The sequence below is a fragment of the Solenopsis invicta genome, chromosome 16 (genome assembly GCF_016802725.1).
Source record: "Solenopsis invicta isolate M01_SB chromosome 16, UNIL_Sinv_3.0, whole genome shotgun sequence".
Lineage (NCBI taxonomy): Eukaryota > Metazoa > Arthropoda > Insecta > Hymenoptera > Formicidae > Solenopsis > Solenopsis invicta.
The window spans coordinates 19,479,004-19,494,807 of NC_052679.1; the positions used below are offsets into that span (position 1 = coordinate 19,479,004).

Genomic DNA, 15,804 nt, shown 5'->3' on the forward strand with positions numbered 1-15,804 from the left:
TTATGATTTTCTATCATTACAAAAGTTCCTTTCATGATATTAGTTGCTTACATAACTACCTATAAAATAATTGAAGAATTCTATGATTAACAAACTTGTATTCAATACTTAATTAACGCATGCTAATTGTTTACTTACAGATGAGTGTAATAAATCGAAACATAGTTTTTATATATGCTGCTTTTTTATTAATTTCAAGAAATTAAAAATAGAACATAGAAGAATACATGTACGTATATTTTTATTTAATGTAAGTTATATTGAAAGTGTAGTATATAAATTTATACTAATAATTACACAAATAATATTTAATATAATCCCTATATTTAACTGTGTTTATTCCGTCAGATTTTACTTCTATTTCTTTTCATTTGGTTCTTCTGTTTCTTCTCATTCAGTTGTTACGATTTCTTCATGTTCATGTTCTCTTGGGAATTTATCCATAGTTTGTATTATGCATTCGAATATAGAGAAACATTTAGCACATTCTTGCGTAATATCCCTCTCTATATAAATAAAAATTTTTAAAATGTGATAAAAAGATGTCATAATATATAGTTATATTAATATGTAATCATAAATATATAGTCATATTTTCTCCGGATAATTTAATAGTTTATATATTGTCCCAAAATTTGCATCATATGTAAGTATACATACAAAAGAACATTCTAAATAAACTTTTGTAATACCACATTTTTTAAGATCTATAGTAATTTTTATACATTTATAATAATGGTGATACAATAAGACTTAACTTACTTTCTTCTAGGCATTTTCGCACAATTTTGCCCAATATCACTTTTAAATCTTGCCTAGTTAATTCATATAATCGTGCAATAACTTCGTCTTCTTTAATGTTTGTTCCTTCCATCTAATATAATTTAAAAAAAAGTATAAACAATAGAAAATAGTAGAATAGTAATTTATTTTAATAATTTAACTCATTTGAGAGTTATAGAAACGATAAAAATGCCTTTTATAACATTAGTATTGTTAGTATGCCACGATACCTCTACTCTCTTACAAACATATTCTTTTTTTCCTCTTCAGTAAATTATAAATTATGTTTGTTTTATATATTTCAAAAACTTCCATCCTATAAGGTAATTAATGAAACTCAACGGTTAACAAACTGGCATTTGTTAGAACTGTGCTGCATTAATATTTATTGATTTATTGTCAGAAAACGATAATTGTATTCCACCACTACCTTTGTTCCCCTATTTGTTACGACACATCAACCTTGCATTCATCATATGTATATATATGTGTAGTATATTTATAAACACTTACTAAATTTTGTTTTTTCAAAACACACGCCATAAAGCAGCCATTCTTTCTCGTTCTTTCTTCATTTCCTGGTTTGGTATGTACGTTAATGGATACTTCGTTCATACTGTACAAGCCACCTAAAAATAAAATTAATCAATGAGGGAAACAAACGTGTTTTTTTTTGTAAAATTGTTAACTTAATAAAACATAAATAAAATTATAAAATTATTAAAAAACGCAATGTTAATTTAAATTGGCCCATTGAAGTCAGGTGCCAAATTAAATCGGGTACAATAGAATTATTGCTATACTAATTTTTTTTAGAAATTAACTAAGTAAACTCGGATAGGAAACAGCACTGGAAATCTGCAATAATGTGCATATATAATGTGTATATAATTATAACTTACTGTTATTTAAACCATTTTCAATCAAGCAAGCTTCTAAATCAAGCCGTAGTTTGATCTCATTTTGGATCTCTTGTTGTATTTCTGTTGCGTTAGACAACTGAAATTTAGCAAAAAAATATTCTTATTTATTTTATGTATTGTAATATAAATATACATTATTTTCATTATAATTTTTCTGCAGTTTATTAAGATAGTTTATTGAAAGCATACTTACAGCAAATATCAAAACACATGCGCACAGCACTAGATGTTTCATTTTGTGCAATGTAAATCTTTATTGCAGAGAGTGGAGTTACCACGATCATATCGTATTTATATACTCACTTCAAAACATAAAAAATATAAGTTAAAGTAATAGATTAAAGAACGATGACTGATCATAAAAACATTGAAAATATATCATTAATAGAGATAATTTGCTATGATCATAGTATTTTAATTTTACTGTGTAGCGCAAATTAGCAAGGATAAAAAGTATTATAATAATAATAAAACTGTTGTCAAATTATAAACATTAACGTAACATGTATTGTTGCTTTATAGAAATTAAATTATGATTTAAATGAATAGAAACTTTATACAATTAAATTATTAGATATTAATAATTTATAAAAAGAAACTTACAAAGATAAAAAAATATATGACAAGATTATAAACTACAGCAATCATGTTAGGTGTGCAACCTAAACTTGAAAAAAAACTGCTTACAAATATGGATACGATCAGTCTAATAGCCAAGTACTACAAATTTAAATACAAATTAAAAATATTACAGTACAATACTAATTAAAATAAAAGATAAACAGTAAAACGTAGAATAAAACTCAATTAATCTCTCTTCAATGTTGTCAGAGGTGACGCTTTTTCTTGTACATGCGCGTTGAAAACGAATAAGTTGAATTATATAAATCATTATAAAAGGTGTACTTCAAGAACATTGTATTCGTATACTTCTAAAAATTTTTTTTAAATTAAACAAATGTATTAGATATATATCTATATAGAAAGTCTATACATTTATATAAATGTATAGAAATCTAATTGTAAAAATAACTATTAATTTAATGACCTTCTAATCTGGTGTCCTCTGAAACTTCTCGTAATAGCGTATAAATTGCTGATTTTGCGGATATCGAACGTCATGAAAAAATGGCTCCGTTAGCAACACTACACCCAGTCTCTCATTCTATTGCTCTCCTTTCTCTGTCCCCCCTCTTTCGTCTTTCTCTCTCCCTCTATCTCTCTTTTTATTCTTGTTCAAGTTTTTCTCTTTCCTGTTTCTGTTTTTCTCGCATTGTTTATTTTTTCCTTCAAAATATTTACTTTATTTTGTTTAATTAAAAGAAAAAATATATAAATGTAATTGAATCATTGTAAAAACAATTTAAAATACAACATTATTTTATGTATCGTGTAAACGTTAGGATTAGATATAAAAAAAGTCATATTTGGCATATAATAAATCTCGATGTCTTGAGACTGATTTTGGTTAGACTAGTTAAAATGAAAAATTTATAATAATATTATAGTATAAAAATGATTCCAGGTCTTTTATGATTCCAGATTTAGTTATTTGCTAAAATATTTTAATCAAATTTTATTTAATATGAAACTTCCGACAACTTTTTTTGCAGCACCATGACATTATGCTCTTTGCAATTATGTAAACAAATAAAATTTTTATATTATATCCCCACGCTGCAATTATGCTTGAACTTATATAATTTAATAATTTCTCATTAGAGACGATATATATTTATTTAAATAGTAATATAATTTCTAACAAGAGATTCTGTTAAGCCTCGAGATTATATATATGTTTATTAAAGATAAGAAGCAGAATTTATAAAGCTTTATTTTAATTATTATATTTTAAATATCTTTTTATTCGTAAACTGCACGCATATATTATTTAAGCTTTAATTTATCAGGTTATATTTAATCAATTCTCCCTGTATAAAAAGATGATCTTTAAAAAAATCTACTTTCTTAAAAATAACGTTGTAACAAAGTCAAATTGGTCAAGAAGAGTTATAGTATATATTATTTATTATATAAAAAGAAATTTTATACAATAATTTCTCTCACACAAAAATTTGATATGTAGTACCAATTTATAATCAAGTGTGTATAAAACCGCGTTTATATAATATTTATGATTTAATTGTAATTATTTAATAAAAAACACATAACTTTTATGAATGTATATTTGCAAGAAAATCTTGCTGTATAATAAGTATTTAATTAATGTAAGTTTGATATTTTTAGAAATTTTGTTCAGTATTTAATTAACGCATGTTTAATTGTTCAGAATAATACTTATAACAAGTAGAATAACAACAAGATTAAAAATATATAAAAATAGAACAAGAATATCTTCATTTATTAAATGTAATCTTTTGTATAATGTAATTATCTCTATAAACGTAGTACAGAATTTTTTTGTAAATATTTCTATTAAAAAATAAGTTTAACATATAAATTTTGAGTATTAATAACTTGTACGTTAACGTTTAATGCATTCTGATATTTTTAGAGATTAAGATTTTACAGATAAATTACGTAAAAAGTAAGATGAGAATTTTTTTTACATTTTAATTGAAAGAATTTTAAATTATGTTAAAAAAGAAAGATGTATTATTTGTAGATGTCATAATATAGTTATAATAAAAAATAAACATAATATTGTATATAGAGAAAGGACACATTCGTGAAATATATAATATGTATAGATGTGGGGTAATGAGATCTAGTACAGTTTTTGTTGAACTCTAGGGCTGTTAGAATTACTTTGTTAAATTCCATTTTAATGGATTGAAAGATGTTTACTAGTTAGTAATGTTTATTGTGTTTTTATAAAAGCTGAAATTCAGTTTTGTAGACAGCAAAGATTTCTACTCCCACATAACTCTTCCCCAAGGCCAGGAATACGCATAAAGTGTTTCCCCTTCGTAACCAAAAAAAAGTATATGTTCTTTACGTAATTTTCATAAGCATGTTGGATATTAATATTTTAACTTTAGTTTACCTTGAAGATTAAATGTGAATTTTAAATAATGTAATTGAATTTAATGTGTGACGTAATGTGTTTATGAATCCGACATATAAAATTATATTACGTATACGAAAAGGTCATGGGCCATTTGTATTATGACTACATCTGCGATTTTACTATCACATTTTAGACGTTGCGTAATATTTACTAGTGCAGCGAACAAATAATTTAAAAAAAATTTTTTTTTTTTTAATTATTTATTCGCTGCACTAGTAAACTCATAGAATTATTTGAAGAACATTTTTTCTAAGTAAAAATATATATTGTAAAATGTTTATAAACTTGATCATTTTGTGGTACTTATTAGTGTGCAAGATCAAGGAAAGATTATTAATTTATAATTTTCTATAAATACAAAAGTGCTTTTTATGATATTAGTTTTTTACGATTTTTTTCCTATCTCATAATCGCATTCTTTTTTTCCGTGTTCACTAAATTGAAAATTACATTCGTTCTATATACTAGATAAACCTCTTCTATAAATACATAATATAACAACTTATAGAATAATTGAAAAATTTTATGACTTTTAACAAACTTGTGTTCAAAATTTAATTAACGCATGTTTAATTGTTTACTTATAGAAAAGTGTAATAAATCAAAATACAGTTTTTATATTTGCTGCTCTTTTATAAATCAGGAAATTAAAAATAGGACGTAGAAAAATACATGTACATGTATTTCTATTTAATGTAAGTTATATTGAAAGTGTAGTATATAAATTTATTAATATTTATACAAATAATATTCAATCCGTATATTTAACTGTGTTTATTCCGTCAGCTTTTATATCTTCTTCTACTTCTTTTTATTTGGTTCTCCTGTTTCTTCTTCTTCAGTTCTTACGTTTTCTTCCTGCATACATTTTCTTTCTTCACTTACAGCTTTTATAATACATACGTATATAGAGAAACATTTATCACATTCTTGCGTAATGTCCTTCTCTGTATAAATAAAAATTTTAAAAATATGATAAAAGGATGTCATAATATATAGTTTATAATTATATGAATATGCAGTTATAAATATGTAATCTTATTTTTTTATGGATAATAGCTAATATATATTGTCCCAAAATTAGCGTCATAAGTAAGTACATGTACAAAAAAGATTTCAAATAAACTTTCGTAACCTTATTCTTTAATAACTATAGTAATTTTTATATATTTATAATAATGATAATATAATAAGACGTAACTTACTTTCTTTTATGCATTTACGCACAATTGTGCGCAATTTTTTTTCAACATCATCAGTAACTACTACTTCATTTAATCGTGCAATAACTTCATCTTCTTTAATGTTGGTTCCTTCCATCTAATATAATTTAAAAAAAAGCATAAACGATAGAAAATATTACAATAATAATTTATTTTTATATTTTAATTAATTTTGAGAGCTATAGAAACAATAAAAGTGTCTTCTATAACATTAGTTGTTAGTATGCCGCAACTCCTGCTATCTTACAAACATGTCTTTTTTTTCAATAAATTATAAATTATGTTCATTTTATATATTCTATAAATTTCTAACTTATAGAGTGATTAATAGAACTTAACGGTTAACAAACTAGCAGTTATTGAAATTGTGTCACATTAATATCTATTGATTTATAATCAAAAAAAGATAATGGTGTTCCACCACCACTTTTGTTCCCCTATTTGTTACGACACATCAACCTTGCATTTATCACAGGTATATAAAATATGTATAGCATATATATAAACACTTACTAAATTTTGTTTTTTTAAAAAACACGCCATAAAGCAGCCATTCTTTCTCGTTTTTTCTTCATTTGCTGTTTCGGTATGTACATTAGACACTATTTCTGTCGGACCGTACAAGTCACCTAAAAATAAAATTAATCAATGACAGTAACAAACGTGTTTTTTATTTGCAAAAAGGCTAACTCAATAAAACACAAATTAAATTATGAAGTTATTAGAAAATAAAATATTTACATCAATCCAATAAAGTCAGGTGTCAATTAATTAAATCGGGTAAAATAGAATTATTTCTATACTAATTTTATTATAAATTAACTAAGTACCCTTGGATAAGAAACAACACTAGAAATATGTAATGATGTGAATGTACAATTATAACTTACTTTCATTTATACCATTTTCACTCAAGCAAGCTTCAAAATCAATCCGTTGCTTGATCTTTACTTCTTCTTGAATCTTTTGTTTTAGTTCTGATGAGTTAGACAACTAAAACTTAACAAAAAAATAAAAATTCTTATTTATTTTATGTATTGTAATTTAAATATGTATTATTTTAATTATATTTTTTTGCAGCTAATTAAAATAGTTTATTGAAAGATTACTTACAGTGAATAACAAAACACATGCGCACAGCACTAGATGTTTCATGATGTTTGTGCAATTTATATCTTTATTGCAGAAAGTGGAATCTGTGAAATTACCACGATCACATATCGTATATATATACTTATTTGAAAACATAAAAAACGTAGATTAAAAGAAAAGGTTAAAAAAAGTTGATAGATCATACAAACATTGATTAGATAACGTTAATAAAGATAATTTGCTGTGATCATAATATCTTAATTTTACTGTAAAGCGAATTAGCAAGGATAAAAAAATAAGTATTAGAATAAAATAAATAATAAATAAATAATAAATAAAATTTTTGTCAAATTTTAAATAATAACGTAATACCTATTGTTGTTTTAGAAATTGAATCATGATTTACACGAATAGAAACTTTGTTATATTATTAACTTATAGGATATTAATAATTGTAGGATGTTAATAATTTAAAAGAACATTACAAAGATAAAAAAATGTACGACAAGAACATAAACTGCATCAAACATCGTGTGCAACTTTAATTTGAAAAAACTGTTTACAAATAGATACAATGAATCTAATAGCCAAGTACCACAAATTTAAATACAAATTAAAAATATTATAGTACAATACTAAATTAAAATAAACAATAAAGAATTGAATAAAACTCGATTAACCTCTCTTTAGCATTGTAGGTCAGAGATAACGAGAGATAAAGATTTTTTTTATATGTGTGTTGGAAACGAATTAGTAGAATTATAAAAATCATTGTAAAAGACGTACTTCAAGAACATTGCATTCATATATATCTAAAAATTTTTTAAATATTAAACAAATATATCAGTTAGATACAAATGTATACAAATCTAATTGTAAAAGTAACTAATAATTTAATAATCTCTAATCTGGTATCCGCTAAAACTAGCGTCATAAGTAAAATTTTTATCAAGAGATTCTGTTAAATACCTCAAGTTTATATGTATATATTCAATAAAGATAAGCAGCAGTATTTATAAAGCTTTATTTTAATTATTACATTTTAAATATTTTTTTTATTCGTAAACAATACACATATATTATTTTTGCTTTAATCATGTATCAGGTTATATTTAACAAACTATCCTTGCATAAAAAAATAATTTAAAAAAAATTTATCTTCTTAAAAATAATTTTGTAAAAAAGTCAAATTTGCCAAAAAAATTATAGTATATATTATTTATTATACACAAAGAAATACAATAATTTCTCTTATACAAAAATTTAATATCGTAGTACCAATTTGTATTCAAATGTGTATAAAATTGCGTTTATATAATATTTATGGTTTAATTATAATTTATTAACAAAAAAACACATAACTTTTAAGAATCTATATTTGTAAGAAAATCTTGCTGTATAATAAGTATTTAATTAATGTAAGTTTAATATTTTTGGAAATTTTGTTTGAAAATATGTAATTAACGCATGTTTAATCGTTCACAATAATACTTACAACAAGTAGAATAACACAATAAGATCAAAAATATATAAAAATAGAACATGAATATCTTTATTTATTAAACGTATTTTATATATATATATATATATATATTATATATTTATATATATATATGTAATGTAATTGTCTTCTTAAGCAGAATTTTTCGGAATTTTCCAAAGCTAAATAATGTATAATTTAGGTTTTTACGTAAATTTCCATTACTAACAAATACGCGAATAGATTAGAGTTATGAGATCAGAGATCGCATGAGGGCATCATGTGAATATTAGAATATGATAAGTTATTAATACTTTGAATTACTGTTCAGATAAGAATTGTTGAGATAATACAACATATACGTACAATGTATTTGTCTTATGTCTGTTTTCTTTTACATTTTTTCTTATAATGTCTGTGCATATGGTTATACTCTAATAATATTCACATATTCTTATACATTAACAAATCTATAATTTATATTTTTAGATAGAAAGATAAAAATATAGAATTGTAAGAGAAATCTCACTGTTTATGTATAGTTATGTCTTTATTATACTGTAAATATAATAATTCTCAAACAAAAGTAAAAATTAAAACAAAAAGGATATATATCTCAAATTATGTTTTTGTTACTTATTCCATTTATGTAGAACTTTAAATGGTATTATAAATAATATTATAAGAATAAAAAAATTGATAATTTAGATTTTTTTTCTTTTTTAATAAAATTAGTTTATTACACCAAAATTTATTTTTAGATTATTATTTTAATATATCAAAACAAAAAGACTGAATAAGTATATCTCTTTATTGAAAATGCTGTACATTGCAAACTTTTATGTATCTATCGATTATATTTGATATAACATTCATGTTTATTACAAGTTGAAGAAAGTTTCTCTTCAGCTTTTATGGTACATTCTATAAGATTAAAAGTTTTGACATTTATCTGTAAAATTTTTTGCTAAAATAGAAAAAAACACTTAAAAAGACACAAGAGGTAAAATACAAACATTTTTTGCGTTTGTTGTAATAAACGCAAAAATTGAAATAGCTATAATATATTATTTGTTGATTTCATTAAGATTGGTTGAATAATTAATATTATAGAATATTTTATTATATAAAGTAGACCTTAAATATCTCAAATAATTATTGAAATTTTTCAACAATTGACAATAAATCAATTGTTTTGGATTTTTTAATATTATTTTTAACTTAAAAAAGAATTTAATATACAAAACATTTGGAAAATAAATAACTTAGCAGTATTGTTATCAGGAAATTAAATAAAGTGTATAAAGATATTGTTAATATATTAGAGCCGACACTGATTGTTCATGTGTAATACATATATAACTTTATTATTTAATAAAATTAATAATATAGACGTTTTGGTTCTATAGTTTGGATCATCCTTAGTACAAGTTATTAACAATTATAGGATAATTACAATTCTGTAAATGGCGTATTAATTAATAACCAGTGTCGATTCCATATTGGTATTATCTTTATACATTTAATTATAATATATTTTGACTTTAAGTTTTAATGTTTGTCGTTATATTGTATAAAAGAGTACAAATCTTTTGTCCGGATAGCTACATTTAGTCAAAACTATTTTGTTAACAAAAGCATTTATTTGCTGGGGAACAGTTTATTTCTTGGGGGTGAAATGTATGAGCATTTCTTCCATGGGTCGCAAAGTGAGAGCGCCACCATACTCGATCGTGTCTATTGTTTTCACACTTTTTATTCTCCACTTTCTGAGAATAGCAGTCAATACAATTTTCTCTTCGAGTAGAGCAAATTTCTGACCTATACAATTCCGCGGTCCAGCGCTGAACGGAACGTAAGCATATGGATTTCTATGTTTCGAGTTCTCTGGAAGGAAGCGATCCGGATCGAATTTTAATGGATCCGGCCAAACCTCCGGATTTCGATGTACAAATATTATTGGTATTAAAACGTTCTCATCTTTCGAAAGGATATTATTATCTAAAATTAAAAAAAATTAATTAATTATGGACTGCATATGGATATTTTGATTAATAATACACAAAATATATAATAAAATATATTGATTATCTTTGTCGGTATAAACGTTTTTCTGAGTTAAAAATTAGACATTTATGTAAAATTATAATGTTAATTTAACACAACTTAGTGTAATTTACGTTTAGTTATAAATCTAAAAAATTATCTGTTTTTAGAGAAATTACTTTTGTTTCATTTTTAATAAATAATGAGAAAATTATTTACTAATTTTTATAAGTACTAACTTAAAAAAAGTCAAAAACATTATTACATTTAATAAATTTACACATTTACAATACAAATTCTTTAAGATTTTCTTCTTAATTGGCAAGTAAAATAACTTACCCAATTTCACGTCTTCTGTTAGAACCCTCGTGATTGTAGGTACACTCGGAAATATTCGGAGCGTCTCTTTTATAACTCTATCGAGATACTTTAATTGCGACAGTTCCTTTACACTGGCTGGTATCTCTGAATTTCCAAAAACCTTTTCGAGTTCTTCGTGAACTTTTTCTTGATGCTCGAAATTATTGCCCAAAAGAAAGAGTGTCCAGCTTATTGCAGACGTAGTTGTGTCGTGTCCCTATTATTTTCATATTATTTTACAGGTACTTGTTATATACATTATCGAATGATATTCTAATAAAAGAAAATTTTGTATTAAAGAAGTTGGAGAATTTTAATAGTAATTCTGAATATTTCACCTCAAACATAAACGTGTCCACTTGCGCTTTCAGCTCATCATCGGTCAGAGGAGCATCGTCTTTCTCATTCTGATCTAATAATAAATCTAGAAACGCTTTTCTCTTCCGTTTACCTAATATACAAAATTTTTTCAAATAAGAAAAAGGAAAGAGATATACGTAAAACGTACGTTGTATATTTATAATTTACAATAATACCTATGTCAGATTCATTGTCCTCATCTTCAGGTTTCGTTTTATTGCCATTTTGTAATTGCCGTTCAACCATTTTCTTTCTTATCACCTAGAATTTATCATGTTTATTGAAAATGTAAAATTTTTAATTATGTGTAAAAAATGAAAATTTCTACCTCTTTCGTAAATCCATGCAATGTATCAAGCGCTAATTTATATTGCTTTCCTGTGGACGTTAAATAGTATAACCAGTTAATCCAAAACCACGGACGATAGAGTCGTTTTGCCAATAATTCGGCTATTCTGAAAGTATAATGTTAAAATATTAGCGTTTATAACTTAATAAATTGTATATTACATATATATATATATACATATATACATATATTTTTGACATTTTACTCTCTCTCTCTCTCTCTTTCTATATATATATATATATATATATATATAAAATTAAAGTTCAAAATTAATTTTTAACATTATTAAGTAATTAAATATTTGTTATTTTATTAACAATAGTAATATAACAATTTTGAACCAACTCATGTATTGTTGATGAATATTTGGATACGATTTCTTGACAACGAATGTCCACACCCATTGCCGTTTCTGCAAAGTAATAATTGATATTTTTAAAACCTTTAACACCTAGTTTATAATATTATATATATATAAACTTAATATTTATTAGTACTACATATATATTTATTAGTAATTAATATTTATTAGTACTACATATATAAACTAAATATGTATACAATAATACAATAATATTACAACAAGATCTGTTTTATTACTAAAATAAGATAATCGGACTAAATAAAAAATTGCTCATAAGAATGCAAATTTGCACGAATCACTATAATTAATTACAATATTTCTGATATCATTTGGCTACTAATTTGATAACATAATAAAAATCTTTGTTATTATAGCGAAATAATTTGCAAATTTAGCAAAATTGATACTAATAAACTTAATGTTTATGTTTATATCTTTTACTTTCCATAAAATAACTAATAACATTAGTTGCAGTATATACATAACGTATTATATTAATAAATATATTTTTTACCAAAAATATTATAATTATATGTTATTGTATTGTAAATTAAAAAAATAATATATTACCGCAGATAATATCAAGAGTAGCATTGAGAATAAAAGGAAAAATATCAATGGCCTTTCCGGGATCTGTTTCTATTTTTCTTTCGAGACACTTTATTAAGATTTCTGCTTTCTCAGACAGAAGCACAGCAAATTCATCTAATATACTAAAATGAAATGTTGGTCCAATGAGTCTTCTATCATGGAACCATTGTTTACCTAAAACAGCGTTAAAGTATGATATATTAATGTTGTAAAATATCACAAATGTGAAAAGACTAAAAAGAGCTACAAAATTAGATAAAACAATCAAAAAAAGAATAAAAGCCCTGAAAGCATAAGGAGATGTATGTACTTCTCTCTAAATTCTTTGGATTGAAATCTTACTTTAAAACAGTGAAAATTTAACCATTTTTGACAATATATTGTTACATTAGAGTTCAAATACATATATAGTACATATATGTATTTGACAGAAAATAAAACTGTCTTAAGTTAGCGTTTTTTTATAGCTTGTCTAATATTTCATAAGTGACTATACTTATTAAATCTAAGTAAATAAGCTGCAATGTATTTTTAGTAAAATTCTATATTTATAAGAAATGTATATAAATATATAATAGATAACTAATATGATTTTATTACATGTTCACCTGTAGATAATAAAAGTCCGTTGCCTAACCAGGATTTCAGTAGAAAATAAGGAAACCCTTTTGTGATATTTACGGTGCTGGGTAAAATAAGCTATAAATAAAGAGATATAATCTAATGATATTTAAAAAAAAGGTGTAACATATTTTTCAATGATATTATGCATTTTATGATGATTTGGTGATTTTGTGATACAACATAATTTGTCAGTTACTAACATTAAAAGGATTTATTATGATTACTAATACCATTTATCAAAATGTTTTACTGAATTTTACCTGTAAACATATTTTATTACAATTTCTATTTAGTAGTAATAGTTTTCCGTGAAATTAAATCGGATTTGCTAAAGATAAATTATTGTATTTCAGAAAAAGTTTCAATTTTTTCAATCAAATTCACACAGCAAAACTTTCAGTATTGTCTATCCTTTCTTTACTAATGAAACATACAATTTACTGAATAGTTATACAATAACAAAATTTGATTATTATGTATTATATATTATACATACATAATATCAGTATCGATAAAAAAACCTCTTGTTTAATAATAAAATGATACTGTATTTTTGCATTATTTTGAATTATGCAACAATTAAGTTTTTTGTAAGAAAAGTAAATTGAGAGTCTGATAAAATAAACTAAAATCAAAATAATTAGTAATGATATATTTTCCTTGTCTTTTCTTTTCACATAAGTCATTTATTTTCTAAAATACTTTTAAGTTAATGTATATGAGTATTTTTAAAAACCTTTTACATCGATGTAAAACGTTTTTCTAGATTTTATAAATACATTATGAAAAATCAAGAGAAAAGAATATAAGTTTCAACACGTTACAAGCACTTAAAATGATCTAATATTAATGATATATTCACTGTTATTTATAAACTTATGTCATTTGCAAAAAATAATTGTTAAAATATTATTTTTGCATTTAAAGACTTTGTTTAATAACTGCTTTCATATAACAATTAAGTTATGGATACATGAATTATAGGTTTTTAATTCTTTAATTATCTAAGTAAATCAAGTTTCTGTCAGTGTCAATAAAGAGTAATATTTACTTTTCAAGAAATAAGAAAGTGTTTTTTTAGAAGTTCTATGTTTTTATTGGCTACTTTCCTCTAATTACTTATAACAAAAAAAAATAAAAAATAAAAAATGACGTTTTTTTGTTAACAAATAGATAGTATTTACCTCTAAATATTCTGGTTTATACACGACTATACCAGGATTGCCAAACATCCACATTATAAATATTCCTTGCTTATACGTCTTTTCTATATACTTTAAATAGAATTTTGTGCGTTCTGTTAATTAAAAATTATTATATAAATTTAAATAGTACACTTTTTATTTTAAGCAGTGTGCGAATACACAAATAACACTTGTAGATTAAGAAAATTTTAAATTTTAAGTTTTTTACCATGATCCGGTCGATTCATTAACGCAAATGCTGAACCAAAAGGAAATCTGTCGACTTGGGGAATGTTTTTAAGTCTTTGTCGTGTAACATATTGATAATACACTAGCGACAGAACTCGGGAAATCACAATAATGCAAAGAGTGCATAATGCTAAAGAGATTAAATCCATTCTCGCAACCTGCGAAAACTTCAAATAATTTAAGTTACCAAATAACAAGTACATTAATATTATACCAAAATAACTGCACTGTATTCACCGTTACTGTCTTTTCAATACTGATTTGAAGTGTTTGTCAAAAATACGTTCAATTGCGATAAAGTCGATATCAGAGAATATATTCCGTGTAAATAAAACTTATCAATGCAATTGAGTAGTTGTTGACAAAAAATGAAATGCTTTTATCGGTTATCTTAAGAAATAGTTTATTGATAGCTTTACAAATAAAATTTAGCAAATGTAGTTTATGTAATATTTATTTGCTACGTTTTACTCAAATTGTATCATTCTTTTATTGAATTTACTATTTTACATAATGCTTAGCAAGTATGATCTTTCGATACTTACAGTTTGTTACTTTAGAAGACTCCGTAGTTCTACAATACTCGAATATCTCATCAGCACTTTTGCCATTCGATTTAATATTACAGCTTTGATGTTTATAATATGATATTTATAGTAATTTACGTTTTATGATTTGCATAAATGTAAATTTTACTTTGTTTCAATATTAAATGCTGTTTAATAGGTAATAGATTATAATTTTTGTAAAAAAGAGATTATATTAAAGATTATATTAAAAGATAATATAAAAATTTTAAGAAAGGTTATAAACCGTATTATCTTCTTTCTTTGATTTAAAATTCAATTGTGAAATAAAACTTCAACATATGCGCGGTATTTTGATCTTTCACATCTCTTCTTTATTTTAAGCAAATTTTGCATTGATAAGTATTCACGTAATAGTTACATACCATATACTGAACCAAACATTTATAATATTATTATTTGATTTTTCTAGTAGCTTTTACGTTTGAAAAATGTTGCACTGTGAACAGTACTTTTACAACTGACGAGATAGAATGGAGACTTACATTTAAAGATATGCCTCTAATTTTTCAATGACTTGCAATTTATACGTCAGTGTGAAAAAAGCCTTTATTTCAT

The 15,804-nt window shown here is 23.9% G+C and overlaps 3 protein-coding genes across 6 annotated transcripts; all 3 read right to left on the reverse strand.

Moving 5' to 3' along the window:
* Window positions 1–165: 165 nt before the first annotated feature.
* Window positions 166–2,008, reverse strand: LOC105194495 (pheromone-binding protein Gp-9). The gene is made up of 5 exons (XM_011159436.3): window positions 1,900–2,008; window positions 1,686–1,782; window positions 1,297–1,412; window positions 763–874; window positions 166–506 (listed from the first exon to the last, which is right to left on the reverse strand). Exons 1-5 carry the CDS (start codon window positions 1,939–1,941, stop codon window positions 391–393), a joined length of 483 nt encoding a protein of 160 aa, XP_011157738.1. The 5' UTR covers window positions 1,942–2,008; the 3' UTR covers window positions 166–390.
* Window positions 2,009–5,399: 3,391 nt separating this feature from the next.
* LOC105194501 lies at window positions 5,400–7,161 on the reverse strand. The gene is made up of 5 exons (XM_039458825.1): window positions 7,074–7,161; window positions 6,851–6,959; window positions 6,474–6,589; window positions 5,943–6,057; window positions 5,400–5,684 (listed from the first exon to the last, which is right to left on the reverse strand). The coding sequence occupies exons 3-5, from the start codon at window positions 6,501–6,503 to the stop codon at window positions 5,539–5,541; spliced, it is 291 nt and encodes a 96-aa protein (XP_039314759.1). The 5' UTR covers window positions 6,504–6,589; window positions 6,851–6,959; window positions 7,074–7,161; the 3' UTR covers window positions 5,400–5,538.
* Window positions 7,162–9,322: 2,161 nt separating this feature from the next.
* On the reverse strand, window positions 9,323–15,374 carry LOC105195914 (cytochrome P450 4C1). Of its 4 annotated transcripts, none has more exons than XM_026131514.2 (11): window positions 15,205–15,374; window positions 14,640–14,817; window positions 14,411–14,523; window positions 13,211–13,301; window positions 12,582–12,776; window positions 11,993–12,059; window positions 11,627–11,753; window positions 11,475–11,559; window positions 11,277–11,389; window positions 10,918–11,155; window positions 9,323–10,533 (listed from the first exon to the last, which is right to left on the reverse strand). In XM_026131514.2, exons 2-11 carry the CDS (start codon window positions 14,806–14,808, stop codon window positions 10,193–10,195), a joined length of 1,539 nt encoding a protein of 512 aa, XP_025987299.2. In that variant the 5' UTR covers window positions 14,809–14,817; window positions 15,205–15,374; the 3' UTR covers window positions 9,323–10,192. The 4 variants fall into 4 exon arrangements, with proteins under 4 accessions (XP_025987299.2, XP_025987298.2, XP_025987300.2 ...); XM_026131513.2 differs by having other exon boundaries at window positions 14,640–14,826; XM_026131515.2 differs by lacking the exon at window positions 15,205–15,374 and adding an exon at window positions 14,874–15,176.
* Between the last annotated feature and the right edge of the window lie 430 nt (window positions 15,375–15,804).